Source organism: Ovis canadensis, chromosome 1 (genome assembly GCF_042477335.2).
Source record: "Ovis canadensis isolate MfBH-ARS-UI-01 breed Bighorn chromosome 1, ARS-UI_OviCan_v2, whole genome shotgun sequence".
In the NCBI taxonomy this organism is placed as follows: Eukaryota; Metazoa; Chordata; class Mammalia; order Artiodactyla; family Bovidae; genus Ovis; species Ovis canadensis.
In genome coordinates this window covers 109,055,574-109,074,474 of record NC_091245.1, presented here as the reverse complement: position 1 = coordinate 109,074,474, position 18,901 = coordinate 109,055,574, and the positions used below count along the sequence as shown (strand labels likewise).

General features: G+C 41.3%; 1 protein-coding gene across 4 annotated transcripts; it reads right to left on the bottom strand.

Moving 5' to 3' along the window:
• Window positions 1-941: 941 nt before the first annotated feature.
• LOC138433802 (Fc receptor-like protein 2) lies at window positions 942-18,576 on the bottom strand. 4 transcript variants are annotated; one of them, XM_069577063.1, is made up of 9 exons: window positions 18,398-18,523; window positions 16,937-16,957; window positions 12,440-12,700; window positions 11,933-12,214; window positions 9,830-10,117; window positions 9,113-9,391; window positions 4,298-4,598; window positions 2,681-3,052; window positions 942-2,295 (listed from the first exon to the last, which is right to left on the bottom strand). In XM_069577063.1, exons 1-7 carry the CDS (start codon window positions 18,426-18,428, stop codon window positions 4,360-4,362), a joined length of 1,401 nt encoding a protein of 466 aa, XP_069433164.1. In that variant the 5' UTR covers window positions 18,429-18,523; the 3' UTR covers window positions 942-2,295; window positions 2,681-3,052; window positions 4,298-4,359. The 4 variants fall into 4 exon arrangements, with proteins under 4 accessions (XP_069433164.1, XP_069433182.1, XP_069433160.1 ...); XM_069577081.1 differs by having other exon boundaries at window positions 2,681-2,770; XM_069577059.1 differs by lacking the exon at window positions 942-2,295 and having other exon boundaries at window positions 2,498-3,052; window positions 18,398-18,576.
• Between the last annotated feature and the right edge of the window lie 325 nt (window positions 18,577-18,901).

The following is an 18,901-nucleotide window of genomic DNA, read 5'->3' as shown; positions in this document are numbered from 1 at the left end:
TCAGATTAGGGAATGGTCTTGCACTTCTGGGAGCAGGAGCAATTTGGGGGACCACCTGGCATTACTTGTATTAATCTCACTCTCAGATATATATTCAGAGAAATTCTCACACATGTCCTTGGTGGAACATGACAAAGGAAGTTAGTCAGTGTCTGCAGTAGAGACAAGATGGGGATAATCTATGTGCCCGTCACTGGGGGATTAGACACGGACAGTGTAGTGGAATAATGTGCAGAAATTAGCAGCAATGAATTACACAGTAACGTGCATAAGTTAAAAAAAAATAGCACCAAAAGAAAAATGGAGCAACAGCATAGGCAAACAAAAAAATTAGGCTCACCACAAATAATGCATGTAAGTGAAGGTAACACATCAAATGCATCAGAATGGTTGGAGACCAAGGAATGAGAAGAGCACCTAAAGATACAAGGCTATGAGTAAAGAAAGCTAGAGAAAATAGGTACGGTCCCACTATGGGAGTGAGCCATGAGCTGAGGAGTGTGATTAACTCAGCATCCGAGGTTACAAAACAAAGAGGAAGGAAAACAAAAAGGAACCAAAAAATGAAGAAAGTAATAAGAGAAAATGTAGAGTGAAAAGGCAAATAGTTAATAAAATAAAATTTGTATCCAGTACAAAACCAAAACTCAACTATATGTTACATTAACACAACACTGTAAATCAACTGTACTTGAATAAGATAAATTTAAAGCAAAAAAACAAACAAAAAGCCCTGTATGCTATATATAAGGGATATATCTAAAGGAAAGTCACTCAGAAAGTTAGAAGTGCAAGACTGGACAAAGACATATCAAGGCAGAAAACACTGAAGGAAAGTGGAAAAGGCTAAGATGTATGAGAAAGCTCTAAGCCTCATAAATCTTTGGAAGTAAATATCATGTCATCAAAATATCAATACTTGACACATGGACTGCAGGAAATGGAAGGAGAAATAAATTTAATGACAATGACAATAACAAATGACACCTGTAGACCCGCAGTAGATCAAGCAGATTAAAAAGTAAGGGTGCATATGAATCAAATAATATGATTAATAAGAAATTCATAATAAATATACATTGACTCCAGTAACAGGGAATTCACTTTCTTTTAAGTACTCACAGATGATCTACCAAAGGTAGATCACAAAGAAAACCTTAAAAAATTATAAATGCAATCAATTATTTTTAAAAATCACAAAATTAAGGGAAAATCCTTTCACCAGGCAACTAAAAAATTTCCTATTTTAAAACATTTTTGAGGTCAAAGGAGAAAATAAAACTGATATTACAGACTTGATAACAATTATAACCAAAACACTACCTATCAAAACTTAAGAGACATGATTAAAACAGGTCTTTAAACAATCGGAAAAAGTACCAACAAGGAAAAATAAAAATAAATCAACTAGGCACAAATTAACTAAGAACTTAGAAAAATATCACCAAAACCAATGAAGACTAAAGCAGACATTAATGAATATATCAAACAGAAAACCCCAGTAGAATATATGAATAAACTTAAAAGCTTTTATATTAAAAAATAGATAAACCACTGAATAGGCTACTCAAGAAAGAAGGGACAATGAATTAAACATACATCTTTTGAAAACCTATATTAAATGGATGACTTTCTAGGAAAATATAAATTATCATTTTTTTTCAAGAAGAGAAGGTTAAATAAATAGATCAATAATAGTGAAGAAAATTGAGAACATTATTGGAGAGCCACATCTCCAAACATATCAAGTCAGATGGTTTCACCCACTAATATTTTTTAGTCTTCAAGAAGATAAATTTAGTAGTATTTACATTTTTTTTAGCAGTCACAGAGAAAGAAATCTTTCAAATTAATAAGAAACCAACACAGCATTCATTCAAGCTTTTCAAAGAAAGTATAAAAAACTACAGACAAATCTTCATTATGAATACCTATGCAAAAATCTTATGTAAGATACTATCAAATGGAATTCAGCAGGATATTAATATATATTACAACCAGGTAAGGCTGTGATAATTATTCATTATAAGGAGAACTGTTGACAAAGAAACATATCTTTTCAGTTTTCTTCTTCCCATATCCACTCAGATTCAAAATTTAGTTATTAATTTCTAAGAGAAATCTCTCAAATATTTTTTGAGATCTAGGCAACCAACTCTAGTGTTCTTGCCTGGAGAATCCCGTGGATAGAGCCTGCCAGGCTACAGTCCATGCAGTCGCAAAGAGTCAGACATGACTGAGTGACTAACACTCTCACTTTCAGCTTTTGTGAAAACACACACACACGTATAGTTTCTGTGAAAACACACATACAGGAGATTAGTGTTAATGGAATGTTACTATTGCATTTTAAAATTTAATGAACAGTATAAAATAATAGGTAGCTTGCAGTAAAATAAAATAAAATATACATATTCATTCATATATATTTATAAAACATTTTAGAATTATCAGAATATTAACAGGAGTTACTTCTGAGTGTTAAAATTTTGGCTGATTTTTATTTTCCTTTTTCTATACTCTTCTTTTTATAATGTGTTTTATATTTGTAATTTAAAAAATATTTTAAAAAGAAATAAGAGCTACTTTCTTCCCAAGTCACTTGGAAACACAATCAAATACCCACATTTTCTTTTGTCTGTTTCACATGCACATATTTTGTACAAGATGTAGGGCCCACCTCAATCAGTTCCTTGCTTGTTTCATCCCAGGAGCTGCTACATCTGCTCAAGGAGACAGTATTGGGATCCCCAGGCAGTTCTGAAAGAGACTGGAAAAGCCAGGACCGGGCCAAGGTGTCAGTATAGAGGGAGACATTCTCTGAGCTTGGCTTCTTTGGGAGCTGGGTTTTGCCCCAGATGCAGGCACAGTTGATGCTTTGGCTCAGAAGAACAATTTAGAATCCTGCTGAGGGGTCAAGTGAGCCACAGGTAAAGCATTAAGGTCTGTCCAGAGCCATTGGGTCACCCAGGGCTGGGAGGTCAAAAAGCAGAGATTCTGAGGTCTGCAGGCCTCCAGTCTCCATATCTTCAAAAAGAACTAGGCTAGAATGCTGTAGAGAAAAGGGAATAGGTGGTAAGGAGAGGAAGAGACAAAAAGGGATTGTCCGGACAAACTCATGGGGTCTTCCTGGAGAGGTGAGGTCCAGGATATGGAAGAGGGCCAACCCTGAGTTCCAGACCTCCCCTTTCATGGAGACCATTCAAAATCAGCAAGCGGTAGCAGGCCCTGGATACTTCTTCCCAGATTTTGCTCTTCATCACAGATCTTTATAAATGATGAGTGTTTGATCTCGTCCCAGCTCTGTGACTGGACCGGATGTTATTCCACTTTTCTGACAGAGATTATGAGCTTCAGAGAAGTTTGATGCTTATAGGGCTGGTAAGTGGGGGAGACAGGACTCAAGCTCTGTATAGTTGATACCAAATCCTGGATCCTTTCCAGTTTCCAAAGCTGATTCCATTTCCCTGAATGAGCCACAGGCCTTTAGATATTCCTAAAACTGGACTTTGGCTCAATAGTTCTAAAAGCTTCTTCTCACCACCTCTGGAAGGATGCCCCAGAAGTTGGGGTGCTCCTCCAGAGACATGATTTGGGGCTGGGCCTGAGGTAGCAGTCCCACTGGCTTCTGCTCTAGTCACAGGCTCAATAGAATCTATGGGAAATGCAGTGGACTTTTTTTACTTCTACCATCAATTTGTGGCCTGGTTTCCTTGAAGACCCAGAGTCTTTTCGACATGCCTTGCATTCCCCACTCCCTGTCTCATTAGAACCTAGGGAAGGAAAAAGCACTTGCATCTTCCCTACCAAGCACTCCTCTTATTTGGGGATTTGTTTCCATGAGTAGAGGCATTTCAGGGAGAGAGTACAGTAGAGCTGATGGGATTAGGTTAGAACATAGAACAATCTAATCCCATCAGCTCTAATCAATCTATATTGATTAGAACAATATAAGCAGTGTGACCTCCATTAAAATCAAACTGTGTAATTTTATGGTTTCAGAATTATTTCCCTGGCATTATAGTCAAACTCATGGCCCTGAAAATGCCAATATCTTGTCTTTTGAAGTGGCAGATACAGCCTACAAACAGAATGTGTAGGAGAGTCCCTTACAACTCTTGACTGCCTAATATGAACTAATGGTGTTTTCCTGACCACATGCTAATGTAGAATGAGTGAGTGGTCCTGAAGGCAGCCGGAGCAACAGTGACTAGCAAGGTGAGTTGGAGGTAGCATAGAGAAGGGCCTTGAAGTAGAGTAAGCTGGTTCCCATTCACCAGGCCCCGCCATGACCTACCTTCACACACTGCGCCTGCATCCTCATCGTGCCCACAGTCAAAGGTCTCAACCTGCTCACACTCAGCCAGTGCCGCTTCTGTCCCATTGCACAGGCTGGTCCTCTTCTGCCACTGGCAGATACAACATGCCTGCAGGTGTGTGCTTGGCTGCTCCACAGCCCAGCTCCCGGCACACCACGGCCACATCCTTCATGTCCCAGCCGTCATCACACACGGTGCCCCAGTGACCTTCCTTTTCCACCTCCACTCGCCCTTCACAACGGTGGGGACCATTCATTAAGCGTATTTTAGGTGGAAATTCTGTGAACAGAAGGGGTCAGAGCACACTCAGAAATGTCCTCTTAGGGCAGCTTCCAGTGTTAAGAGAGGTTGTTTGATAGTGGTGGTGGTATGTGGTATGAAGCAGAGGACCTGCTAAATCAGGAATCACCAAGGTTTGCTCTATCCCATGCCATTACCATCTCCTAAAACATCCCACCCCACCTAAGGCCTCCACTCAAAGTCACCTGGGAAAAGGCCTTTCTTTCTGAAAACAAAGGAATACAGGTACATAGAGACTTATGGTTTGATTCTTATGAGCTCAAAAAGATCTTAGAAAAAGAAGGGTCTAGAATCAGGTCTTTCCTAAAAGTGGACAATGAGACTTGGAACAAAGAAAGGCCTAAAATAGGTCAATTGAGTTACTCAGTTTTCTTTTGCTCTACTCTGTTGCTGACTTCACCAGTCACAGGCCCATATTCTCTGTAGAGGAAAAGGATGAACACATCACATGGACTGGTTAATCTCTATTTATTTATTTTATTTTTTTGCTTCTTAAACTGGAGTAATTGTTTTTAATTTATTTATTTAAATTGAAAGATAATTATAATATTGTGTTGGTTTCTGCTATACATCAATATGGATCAGCCATAGGTATACAAATGTCCCCTCCCTCTTACGTCTGCCTCCTACCTCTCACTCTATCCCCCCCCCCCCAGGTTGTCACAGAACCCCGGTTTGCGTTCCCTGAGTCATACAGCAAATTCCCATCGGCTATCTATTTCACATACATTAGTGTACATGTTTCCATGCTACTCTCTCCATTTGTCCCGCCTTCTCCTTCTTACCTGCCCCTGCCCCGTGTCCATAAGTCTGTTCTAGTCTGTGTCTAAACTGGAGTAATGTCTAAAGAGACTCTTGTCTCAGGTACATGAACACCAACGTTCATTGCAGCATTATTTACAAAAGCCAAGACAGAGAAGCAACCTAAATGTCCATTGACAGATGAATGGATAAAGAAGACGTGGTACACACATACAATGGAATATCACTCAGCCATAACAAAGGATGGAATAATGTCATTTGCAGCAACATGGATGGACTTAGAGATTATCATGCTAAGAAATGTTAGAGAGAGACGGATATCACATAGTGTCACTTATACATGGAATCTAAAAAGAAGGCTACAAATGAACTTATCTACAAAACAGAAATAGAATCATAGACATAGTAAACAAAGTTATGGTTACCAAATGGGAAAGTGGTGGAGGCATAAATTAGGAGGTGGGAATTAGCATATTCACACTACTGTACATAAAATAGATAACCAACAAGGGCCTACTGTAAAGCACAGAGAACTCTACTCAATATTTTGTAATAACGTGTAACGGAAAAGAATCTTAAAAGGAATATAAAACAGAATCACTGTGTTGTAAGCCTGAAATTAAAATGACATTGTAAATCAACAACGCTGCAATTAAAAAAAATTAGGGACTTCCCTTACAGAGTTAAGACTCTGTGCTTCCACTGCCGGGGGTGTGGGTTCAATCTCTGGTGAAGTAACTAAGATCCTGCACATCACGTGGCTCAGCCAAATTTCTTTTTTTACTTAAAAATTTTTTTAAATAATTAAAAAGAAACTTTTTTCTTTGGGATATCTAGCAGAGAGGAGGGATATAAAACTGAAGATGTCAGTGGTCAGCTCTGCCTGTCTGAGAAGTTAATGGAGAAATGCAGAGGAAAGAGGGGAGGCAGAGACAGAACCCTTTGCTAGTCACACATTAAGCCATGTCCATTCCTGACCCGTCCCATCAACTTTACTATTTTTTTTCTGGCCCAAGCCTGTTTGTATGAGATTCCTGTCATTTGAAACAAAAATGCACCATTTTACACAGTCAATTACCAAGTTCATGACAAAGCCCCTATAAAAAGCTAAGTTTCTAAGAATTATAAGTAATAATGTGAATATGATGCTCAAAAATTAATAGCTTGAAAAGAGCATATGACTCTATAGAAACTGAATACATCAAACAACTTGCTTAATTTAATAGAGAAATAAAAACTGAACTTTGCATATCCTAAATAGAAAATTCGCATTCTTTTCAAATTCCATTTATAGCATTTAGAAAAAATGTTAACTGTATGTTATTTCAAAAGATATTATTATAAATCACCAAATGATACAGGTCATATTCTTTGATAAAATTTAATATAGGGATAATAAAAAGTTTTTAGAAATAAATTTATAAGAATCTAAAAAAGTATATAAATGAACTTATCTACAAAACAGAAATAGAGTCACAAATGTAGAAAACAAGTTTATGGTTACCATGGGGTAAGTGAGGGAGGAATACATTTTAAGATTGGGATTGACATATACACACTGCTGTTGCTGCTGCTCCTGCTAAGTCGCTTCAGTTGTGTCCGGCTCCATGCGACTCCAGAGACAGCAGCCCACCAGGCTCCCCTGTCCCTGGGATTCTCCAGGCAAGGACACTGGAGTGGGTTGCCATTTCCTTCTCCAATGCATGAAAGTGAAAAGTGAAAGGGAAGTCGCTCAGTCGCGTCCGACTCCTAGCGACCCCATGGACTGCAGCCTACCAGGCTCCTCCGTCCATGGGGTTTTCACTACTATATATAAAATAGATAACTAATAAGATCCATTGTATATCACAAGGAATTTGACTCAATACTCTGTAATGACCTATATGGGAAAATAATCTAAAACAGAGTGGATATATGTACATGTATAACTGGTTGGGGCTTCCCAGATGGCAAAGTGGTAAAGAACCTGCCTGCCAATGCAGGAGATGCAAGGGACACGGGTTCAATCTCTCAGTCGGGAAGATGCCCTGGAGGAGGAAATAGCAACCCATTCTGGTATTCTTGCCTGGAGAATCCCCATGGACAGAGGAGCCTGGTGAGCTACAGTCCATCGGGTGGCAAAGAGTAGGACACAACTGAAGTGACTTAGCACGCATGCATGCACAATTGGTGTGCCTTGCCATACACCTGAAACTAACATGACACTGCATATCAAATATACTCCAATAAAAATTTAAAAAAGAAACTAATAAAAGAGGATAAAAACCTATTCATAAAGAATTATTAAGTTTCAGGCTATAAAATTAAGTGAAACACAAATTTTACATACTTTGTAAATTAAACAAATGAAAATATTATACATCAAAATCTGTAGGATGAGATGAAAGTGGTACTTAGAAGAAACTATACAGTTTTAAATTCATTTACTAGGAAACAAAGATGAAAAATGAATAAGCATTTGCTTAAGAAATTAAAGAACCACATAAACTGAAACGGAAGAAAGAAATATTGAAGATAAAGGAGAAACAAATGAATCAGAAAACCAAAACTCAAATATATTTGAATAAGAAAACTAAGCCTGGTTCTTTAAAAAGAGCAATAAAATTGACAAGCATATGGCAAATATGATTAAGAAAAAGAGATCACACAAACTAGAAATGAGAAGACAGCATAAATGCATATATAAAGGCTATTTCAAAATTAGATGAGAATACTATGGACAACATTCTGTGATAAGTTTAGGTATAATCGCCCAAATTATTTTAACAAGGAATAGAAAATTTGAAGACTAATAAAAAAGATTTGACAGTGGAGGTAAGGATTTAAGACGCTCAGAATGTCATTTAGGCTAGTTCCAAAGACTTTGCAAATAGATAATTCCAATACAGTATTAAACTGCTGCAGAGCATAGAAAATATGGAAAACTTCTGAAAACATTCTTATGAGGCAAACCTATCCCTGAAACCAAAATTAGTTCAAAATAGAAAACTCATAAATAAAGATGCACACATTTGAAATAAATATTAAGTTGTACGTAGCTGCTACCTATGATATAATGACTGAGAAGGGTTTATACAGGAATTCAATGATTATTCCATATTAAGAAACTTATTAAGGCACTTCTCCACAATAATAAATTAAAGGGAAAATATTATATATACAGCCATCATTTTAAAATAGTGGCAAGGAGCAGTTTTTCAATTCTGTAGTTCTTGCCGAGAGTTTCATCTTTGCACCTACTCGCTGTGTGACGGTGGGTAAGTTACTTATTTTAAATATCATTTCCTCATTAGTAACATGAGAGTTGTCAATGGAGATTAAATGAGATAATCCTAGAAAAGTTTTGAATCCTAGAATCTGGCTTGTTCATGGGGTTTTCACGGTTTCCTTAAGTATTGACAAGGTTTGGTTGTAGCTCCTTGCTCGCTGAGAGCTCTGAATATGCAATCATCTTTGTCTCCTCTCTCCATGCCTCACTTACCCCACTCCCAGGGCTGATTTGATCCTAGTGAAGTATCTATTTCACACCTATCTGATGGTGAAAGGGAAACCGGAAGGCCAGTGATGATGATGTTCAGACCAGCGAGAAGGAGAGACAGGGAGAGCTGACAGCTTCTTTTGTCGAACTCCGATTCCTCGAGGGAGAGGAAAACCCATGGAAAGGACACACAAGCCACTGTTTGGAATGACGGCAACCAGTGTTCTGGAAGGAGGCTTTGGACTTTTCCTACCTGTCACGTAGAGTAGCGCCACGTCACTGCGCTGGGCCCCCAGGCCGTTGTCGGCCTCGCAAGCATAGGTCCCAGAATGCCTTGCGGTCACAGATAGGTTGAAGGAAGCTCCTCCTCCAAAAGGCGCCTCGGTGTTCCCCAGGGGAACATTTTCATGGTAAAACCGGTACAAAATGGGGGGAGATGCGCCCTTGTCCTCACAGCGAAGCTCCACCACGTCCCCAGTCAAGGCCTGGGCCCCAGGAACACTGAAGGTGAGGACGGGACGTGACACTGGAACTGATAAAGGGCAGTTCATCAGAGAGGGTCTCTTGTGCGGGCCCAGACTTATAACCCACTCTCTCTATTCTCACGGTATCCACACAGTACCTCTCAAGCCCTGGGGTTTCTTCCCATTAGCGCACCTTCTGATCTAACGCTGCAGAGACGGTTCCCTGTGGAGCTTTGACAATTTCTGGGGAGGAATTCTGGAGGTCATATGTCTGACCGAGCCTCATAGCCTGCTTCCTGTCTCCCCTTGTCATCGTCCTTCAGCTCTCCTGACCCTGTTGTCACTGCTACCGCTGCCACCACCGTTGCAATAACAATCCTAGCATGTTAATGGTTTCCTAACCTCTTCACAGCCCTGATTCTTATCCTTGAAACACCCTCACTGTCACAGAAGGAAACCAATTGCAGTTGGGACTCTCCAGCTAATTAGGAGAATTAGCTACTTACTTCTCACAGTGACGATCACTGCCTGGCTCTGGATGAGGCCGTAGCCGTTGTCAGCTGTGCAGTAGTAGCGTCCGGCATGGCTCTCTCGGATAACCGGGATCTCCAGCTCTGCTCTCTGGGAGCGCTGACTTTTCTGCCCCAGACTCTCTCTTGTGTCCTCTCTGTGCCAAAAGAACTTGGTTTTCCCGGTGCCTTTGGCCACAGAGCAGACAAGGACCAGCGTCTCCCCTTTAACCACCTGGTCCCTCTGGGGCTGTGTCTCCAGGAACACTCCAGACACAGGGATTCCTGTGTGAACACAGGACGACAGGTGAGGGCATGATGGGAGGAGGATGGGGCTGGGATGTTGGACAGGGGCACTTTTTATGGGACTTGAAGATACACTCTTCTGCGGGTGCAGAAAGGTGAGGGCCTGGAGTGGAGGTTGGTACCACCTGCTGACCATTATGGCAGGTGGAGCTGGTGGGATGTTTAGGCAGAGAAGTATTTTTTTATCAGGGAGGGTACATGCTGAGGGCCCTCAGGTAGGCTCACCCTGCTCCTGAATGCTCTAAAAATTCCAACTTGCGCTTCCTCCACACTCATTAGCCTTTGCTAATGACCACAGCCCTTAGTGATCTTGCTCCTTCCTGATCTCCAGATAAACTCAGGACAGCAGGAATAATGGGAAGGGGACTGACAGGGGAGTCCTCACCCACTTCCATTACTTATTCATTGCATGATCTTCATAGATTAGTTAATCTCTCTGATCTTCAGTTTTCTCAAAGGTAAAGTGTGGATAATCATATTAACTTCATAGTGTTCTCATGAAGATGAAACAGCATGCATGTACAAAGAACCTGTTACACTGAAGATGTCCAGCAAATGGTGGCTGTTACTGGTACTACTCTCCACTGGTGTGGCTGAGATAGGAAATGTAACTGACACCAGAGTGCCTGGATTCAGATTCCAGCTGTGCCACTTATTTGCTGGGTTCCCTTGGTGGAGGCCACCAAACAGCTCTGTGCTTTCAGTTCCTCATGTGTAAAGTGAGGATGACATAATATCCACTTTACAGATAATTTTCACCTACGTCACAGGGTTACTCTGAGGACTAAATATAAAACTGCTCTGATCAGTGCCTTCCTAGTACTTGATAAACTTTCTACAAGTCTTCCCCTCTGCAAATATTTGAGCATCAGAGGGGTTCTGAATTGAATATAACAGCTTGGTTTCAGGTTAACATTTAGTAAACTTTTAGTAAGTGGTGAGGATTCTTATTGATATTTCTCACATCATCATTATCACCATCATCACCATCATCACTTTGTTCCTTCGTTGCTCTAGCTGGGTTAAATGTGCCTCCCAGTTGGGGGTCATTCTCTGTAGACAGAGACCGTGATTTATCTCTTGGTTCACTGAGCATTCCTCAGTGCTAAGCATACATAAATGCTCCAGAGAGATTATTATGTTTTTTAAAAATACTTCTTTACTTTTTTAAAAAAAATTATTTTTTGAACTATTTTAAAATACATATGTAAATTATACATATGTATTTTAAAATTTATTTATTTGGCTGCACTGGATCTTGTTGCAGCTTGTGAGATCTTTTGATTGTGGGGTGGCTCAGATGATAAAGCATCTACCTCCAATGCAGAAGACCTGAGTTTGATCCCTGAGTCAGGAAGATCCCCTGGAGAAGGGAATGCCAACCCACTCCAGTATTCTTGCCTGGAGAATTCCATGGACAGAGGAGCCAAGTGGGATACAGTTTATGGGGTCGCAAAGAGTTGGACACGACTGATCGACTAACACTTCCACTTTCTATGGGATCTAGTTCTCTGACCAGGGATTGAACCTGGACCCTCTGCATTGGGATCATGGAGTCTTAACTGCTGGACCACCAGGGAAATCCTTTTTTTTTTTTTTTTTCTGGTAGGGAGAGCAGAACTATTGGGAGATGATGCCATGGTAGCAGTTAATAAAGCAGAGTCTGGTTAAGTCATTGTAGCCCCCCAACCACAGGCATAGAGGCAGCACAGTTGAAATGAAGAACACAGGTCTGAATGGGAACTACAGTTCTTCTCTGCCCGCCCAACCTAGCAGCCCAGTACCAATGCTCACTTTGCACTTGTATATAGGACTGGTGACTCTGCTTTGAGACACTGTGAGATACTGTCCTTGCCTCACACCAGTAATATCCTGAGTCTTCTTTCCATATTTCTGAGATCCAAAACTCTGGTGAGTCCCAGTCTGACCTCAGGGTGTAGCCACCCCTGTAGAAGGAGTAGCGAAGTTGGGTCTCTGATCTGTCTGCAGGGAGCTGGGTACCACAGAACAGGGTTACTGAGGCTCCCTCAGTGGGTTGCGAGGGTCTGGTTGTCAGTTGAGGTGTTGGAAACAGCTCTGGAGGGAAGAATTAAACAGAGGCCACCAGTCAGTGAGGTATAGAGTTCCTGTAGAGAAGTGCCTTTTCAGCCCCAGTGAGCAGGAAACAGGCCCAGACTCCAGGACACACAGCCGCCCACCGTTTCTCCCTTCCTGGGTGGTCTTCTCTGCTCTGCACCCTGCTCCTTCCACACAGGCCCTACTCCTTCCCAGTCTCATCCACTTAAAAAGTGAGACCCTCACCTTGGACAGTGAGCCATACAGATCTTGTTTGTTCCGTGTCATCTATAAATAAGAACACTCTCCTTTTTGCCTTACAATAATAGGAGCCACTGTCACTGGGTCTTGCATTTGAAATGATATAGGTGTTATAATAAGCGGGTAGCCAAGCTCCATCTTTGTAGAACGTCAGTCTCTTTATTTTATTATTGTCTCTGCCAGAGCACCTCACCACCACCTGGTCTCCTTCATAGGCATAGTATGGCATATCGATACTCAGCCAGTCTGCAAAAGATGCAAAAATATCTATGATTCCAAGGCTTCCCACTCCCATCCCAGCCTTCTAGATTCTGTTCATAAGGCAGAGGGATAATGCAAACTCATATACAGGAAGCTGGGCAGCCATAGGTCCCTTGAGACCTACTGGCTCTCTTGGCTTCTTTGCTCAGCAAAGGTGAGCTCTGTTTCACTTAGTGACATATTTTGTCTTCCACACATCCTAATAGCTTTATGTCTATTAAAAATATTTAATCCTTTTTTTTTTCCTGGGTGCCAATACTTTTCTGGAAAATACGGATTTAAAACAGTTCCACTTAACATCCCCTAATATCCATTCAAGGTGACCTCATATCCCTGTGGCAGCCATAAATAACCTTTGCTTTTGTCATTCCTTAGAGGCTCAGCCCAGGAGTACAATTCAAAAAGCTTCCCTTTGTCATTCTCCTTGGATGAAACAATCTGGGTCACTGAGATATCAGCCCTGGGATCTACAGCTTCAATATTCATAATTCCTCACTTGGATGCTTTTTTCAGAGGCATCTGGATGATCCCTAAGAAGAGAAATGGGCTCCTCTTCTGTTCAGGTCATTGCCTCCTCATAAAAGAGAGTGGTCACTAGAGAGTGCACGAACAGCTCAGTGTTTTGGATCTGCCCCAGGAGGGAAAGAAAACAGTACAGTGGAGAGGAGCAAGAGACTATTGCCTGAAAGTTTGTGCAGAAAGAAGGGGGAGTCAACCACCACAGTGCTCTGTGACTCAACCCTGCAGCCTTGGGCCTCTTTGGGGGAAAATTTTTTGGTTGACAGTGGAACTAGAAATTCAGGTTTAAAAATCAATTTGGAATTGTAGTTCAGTTCAGTTGCTCAGTCGTGTCCAACTCTGTGAGCCCATGGATTGCAGCACTCCGGGCCTCCCTGTTCATCACCAACTCCTGGAGTTTATTCAAATTCATGTCCATTGAGTTGGTGATGCCATCCAACCATCTCATCCTCTGTCATCCCTTTCTCCTCCTGCCTTCAATCTTTCCCAGCATCAGGGTCTTTTCAAATGAGTCGGTTCTTCACATCAGGTGGCCAAAGTACTGGAATTTCAGCTTCAACATCAAGCCTTCCAATGAATATTCAGGACTGATTTTCTTTAGGATGGACTGGTTGGATCTCCTTGCTGTCCAAGGGACTCTCAAGAGTCTTCTCCAGCACCACGGTTCAAAAGCATCAATTCTTCGGCATAGTACATTGGGATATTGTAGTACATTGGGATAAACTGCAGGGAAAATATTTGTTGTTCTGATGTAAAATCTAATCCCTGGTCTGAACTTTGGATCATTCTCCTTCAGTGTCAAGAGAGGCAGTGCCAGAGATGAAGGAACAGAGTGGGAAAAGAGACTGCCCTTGAGAGGGGCTGTCTGCCCAGCTCACCCCTTCAGCCATGAGTTTACGGTGGAGGGAAGGAGTGCTAGGTCTCAGTGTCTTGTCTCGTGATGTCAAGATCGAGTCTTCAAAGTGGGATCAATGAAAACTCCAAAAAGACCCTTGCACCCCAATGTTTACAGTAGCACTGTTTGCAATGGAAGCGGCCTAGATGTTCATTGACAGATGAATGGATAAGGAACATGTATATGTATATTAATATGGATGTACACGCACGATGGAATACTGTAGCTGTTGTTGTTCAGTCGCTAAGCTGTGTCTGACTCTTTGCAACCCCATGGAATGTAGCACACCAGACTTCCCTGTCCTCCACTAATAAGTGGAATACTACTCAGTCATACAAGAGTGAAATAATGCCATTTGCAGCAATGTGGATGGACCCAGAGATTATCATACCAAGTGAAATAAGTCAGAGAAAGGCAAATACTATATCCCACCTATATGTGGACTCTAAAATATGTTACAAATGTACTTATTTATAAAACAGAAACAGACAGACATAGAAAGCAAATTTATGGTTATCAAAGGCAAAAGGGGAAAAAGGATAAATTAGGAGTTTGGGATTAGTAGATACAAACTATTATATATAAAATAAACAACAAGTGTTTATAGCACAGGGAAACATATTCAATATTTTGTAATAACTTATAATGAAAAAGAATGTATATATATATAACTGAATCACTCTGCTGAAAACCAGAATCTAACAAATATGTAAGCCAGCTATACTTCAATTAAAAAAATGCAAAGTGGGATTCATAAGGAGGTGGAGAGAAAGCTTTCATATTATGATAAACATTTTCTCATCTTTTAAATTTTCTGTTTTTGTTGTATTTTACAACATTCACACTCAATATAGGGATCTATACTTATATAATTGGAGAAGTAAAAGGTGACCCATCCCAGTATTCTTGCCTGGGAAATCCCATGGACAGAGGAGCCTGGTGGACTACAGTCCATGGGGCTGCAAGAGTAGGACAAAACTTAGGGACTAAACCACCACCACCACCATATATATAATACATTAAAGGTACATGCTCAAATTTTTTTCCTGATAGAACAAAATGATCAAATAATTTCAGAGATGACTACTCCATATTTTTTTAGCTACTTCAAAAGCCCCACCATTAGGCTAGGAGGTTGGAGTGGATGGTGGGAGTCATAAGTATTGATAAAGAAAAAGAAGTCTTAAGTCCTTCTGGAGACCTAAAGTTTTCTTCCTCAACATTGGGCAAGGTTTTGCTTCCCTGATAGCTCAGTTGGTAAAGAATCCACCTGCAATGCAGGAGACTTCGCTTTGATTCCTGGATCTTCCTGGGTCGGGAAGATCCACTGGAGAAGGATAGGCTACCCACTCCAGTATTCTTGGGCTTCCCCTGTGGCGCAGCTGGTAAAGAATCCATCTGCAATTCTAGAGACTTCAGTTCGATCCCTGGGTTGGAAAGATCCCCTGGAGGAGGGAAAGGCTACCCACTCCAGTATTCTGGCCTGGAGAATTCCATGAACTGTATAGTCAATGGGGTTGCAAAGAGTCGAACATGAGCAACTTTTACTTTCACTTCACTTTCAGTGAAGATTACAGAAATTAAAACTTAATTAAAGAAATATTTGAAAAATAAGATTTATATGACCAACTCGGTAATATTGACAAGGGCTGGAGTTAGATAAGAAATGTGACTACAGGTTACACAGAGTCTGGAACAAAGATTGGACCCTTTTCCCTGTGTACTTACAGATCCATTCCTTTGAGGGCTTCCCAGATGGTGCTGGTGGTAAAGAACCAGCCTGCCAGTGCAGGAGACATAAGCAACTTGGGTTCAGTCCCTGGGTCAGGAAGATCCCCTGGAGGAGGGCATGGCAACCCACTCCAATATTCTTGCCTGGAGAATCCCATGGACAAAGGAGCTTGATGGGCTACAGTCCATAGGGTCACACAGAGTCAGACACAACTGAAGTGACTTAGCATGCATGCATGCCATTCCCTTGAGGAACGTACAATTGTACATATGTACACATTATACTACAATTTCAGGGAGTTCACTGGATCCTATGAAGCTGATTCAGAGACTGTCTAATGTGTTAAGAACATTTTTGCTTAAAATAACAAAATGTAATGTAATTTATATCACCAGATATAAAAGTACTAGATTTATAAGTATCACTTTCCATGCCTATAGCAGGATAAATACTCTCTCCAAGGAATCATTAAAGAAGAAAGTGTAACTTTCCAGGTTAATATAAAAGCAAACTTTCTTTTTCATTACATTAGAATTTTAATTAAAAAAAAGAAAGAAAAGTTAGACATGGGTAGTTTGCAATCCAAATATAAGATTGAGGGAAGTTCTTGTTTTTTACACAGCCTCTCCCTAGCCCACTGGTTTTCTATTATAAATATTTTCCATCACTGTCTCTAGTGCTTCTGGTGGAGGCAACTGAGCTCCTGTGGATGAAACCAGGAGAACATTTTCCTGATACTACATTGCATGATTTTCTTTCTCTTCATAAGTTAAATTCTTTCCTGTCCCAGGGCTTAGTAGTAAAGGTGGAGGAATTCATTGCCTTGGAGTGTCAGGGTAGGATCTTTTGCCCATCAAGCAGGCAGGTAGCAAAGATGAATGTGACATCAGAGCATTCCTGCCCCGGCTATGACCAAGGTGAGACACTGGCCTCCTGCTCTCTTCACCCCAGTCCAAGCCCTGATCTCCAAAACCCTCACCTAAGAGGCTGGGGGAAGTGGTATCTTCCTTGCATAGCAGAATAACTATGGTTCCTAGAGGTCTAAAAGAACAACACCACCAAAAGAGTAACTCACCTGACTGCACGCTGATAGGAGCTGTAGGGGAACAGAGTCAGAGAGGTTACTACAAGACTAGAATAAATATCTTTTTTAAAAAGGTTATAACTCTCTAAAAATATTTCCAACAATTCTCTTTTCCCCTTTCCTCTACCCCTTCTTCCCTCTACCCCTACCCTCCCTTCCCTTCCATCCTCCTTCCCTCAGTTCCTCTATTTTCCCTCCTATCTCCCCTTCCTACCTTCACAACATTCCTGTAGAACTGAATGTTTGTTTTGTAAGACAAAACACTCTGTAAACATAAACCATCTCCTTTACCAGAAGTTGGTTATTTTGCAAGTAAATTCTCAGAAGTTTCATGACTTACTATCTCCTCTCCCACCTTCTCTTTTTAAGACTGATTTTTGTTTGTTTTGTTTTATTTTGAGATACATTGCCTGCCTGGTGGCAACACACAAACCAGGAAGGGTCGGGAAGGAAATGGAGGTGTCCTCTTGACACTGTTTCTTCTTTTCCCCCTATTTAGATCTAGTATTATATTTGCATCCATATACAAGAGCCATGGCTTGGCTCAGAGGTAAATGCCTGCAATGCAAGAGACAGGAAATGGTGGTTTAGTCCCTGGGTGGGAAAGATCCCCTGGAGAAGGGCATGGCAACCCACTCCCAGTATTCTTGCCTGGAGAATCACGTGGACAGAGGAGCCTGTGGGCTACAGTCCATGGGTTCTCAAAGAGTCGGACATGACTGAGTGAGCATGCATGCATACGCACAAGAGTCATATTAATCAGCAAAAAACACAGTCTCATCTCTGGGTAGCAAGTATTGAAGCCTCTCCAAAACCTAAGTCTAGGAAAGTTGGAGTTTAACCAAAAATGTGGTAATTTGAAGTGGAAGTGGGGTTGGTGGCAGAGGAGGATTTAAATGGGTTAGAAATAAAATTTATCCTAACAAAATTCCTTTGATGTCCTTTTAAGAAGCTTTCCAATTTTGTTAGAGATCAAAGTAGAAATGGTTATTAAACAAAGGGAGAAGGCAGTAGTATTTAGAAAAGAAACTCACAGTCCTTTGTTTTTCCTGGGAACCCTGCTCATCAGTACTCATTTGCATATTACCTATTATTGGTCCTGAGTTATTAGAAACTGAAGCCCATTGCTACTAATCCTAGCAGAAAAAGAAGAGATTCTGGGTGCCCAGGTATAGGTGATTCTGCCGTGTGTGTGTGTGTGTTAGTCACTCAGTTAGTCACCCAGCTCTTTGCTACCCCATGAACTGTAGCCCATAGACTCCTCTGTCCATGGGATTCTTCAGGCAAGAATACTGGAGTGGGTAGCCATTCCCTTCTCCAGGGAATCTTCCTGACCCAGGGATCGAACCCAGGTCTCCTGCATTGGCAAGCAGATTCTTTACCCTCTGAGCCATGAGGGAAGCCCGGTTCTGCCCCGGCTGTCCCCAAATCCTGCTGTAGCATCCTACCCACCAAGGACCAGAAGGAAAGGCCACAGGAACATGAGGCTGGAGGTGAGAAGTTCTCCCAGTGACTGGTGCAGCTCAGGTCCCAAAGCAGAATCCACAGTCTATCTCCATGGACTGTGAAGCCAGGATTGGGCACTGTGTGGTTCAGGTTTTATTTTATAGAAATTAAAAAAAAAGGAAGTAGGAAATCTCTCTGTTTGACAATCAGCATTGTCCTCACCCCCAGCCCCACATATGCTGAGAAAGTAAATGTTGTTCTTCTGTTTTTTTTTTTTTTTGAGAGGAGTGGAGGCTGTGCTGAGTCTTGGTTGTGGTGTGTGGGCTCTAGAACACTCAGGCTCAATAGTTTCTGTGTGCAGGCTGAGTTGCCCTGCAATATGGGGGATCTTAGTTCCCTGACCAGGGATCAAACCCATGTCTCCCGCACTGAAAGGCAGATTCTTAACCACTGGGCCACCAGGGAAGTCTCTAAATATTCTTCTTTACAGACTTGCTCAGATATGTGTGT

What these genes read in the sequence shown, in the direction of transcription:
- LOC138433802 (XM_069577059.1), bottom strand. Translation starts at nt 18,428, where the DNA reads ATGTTCCTGTGGCCTTTCCTTCTGGTCCTTG. An exon ending in GCCTTTCCTTCTGGTCCTTG is followed by an intron (nt 16,958 to 18,397) that starts GTGGGTAGGATG and finishes GTTCCCCTACAG; the next exon opens with CTCCTATCAGCGTGCAGTCA. An exon ending in GGCGCTACTCTACGTGACAG is followed by an intron (nt 4,599 to 9,112) that starts GTAGGAAAAGTC and finishes TTCTGTTCACAG; the next exon opens with AATTTCCACCTAAAATACGC.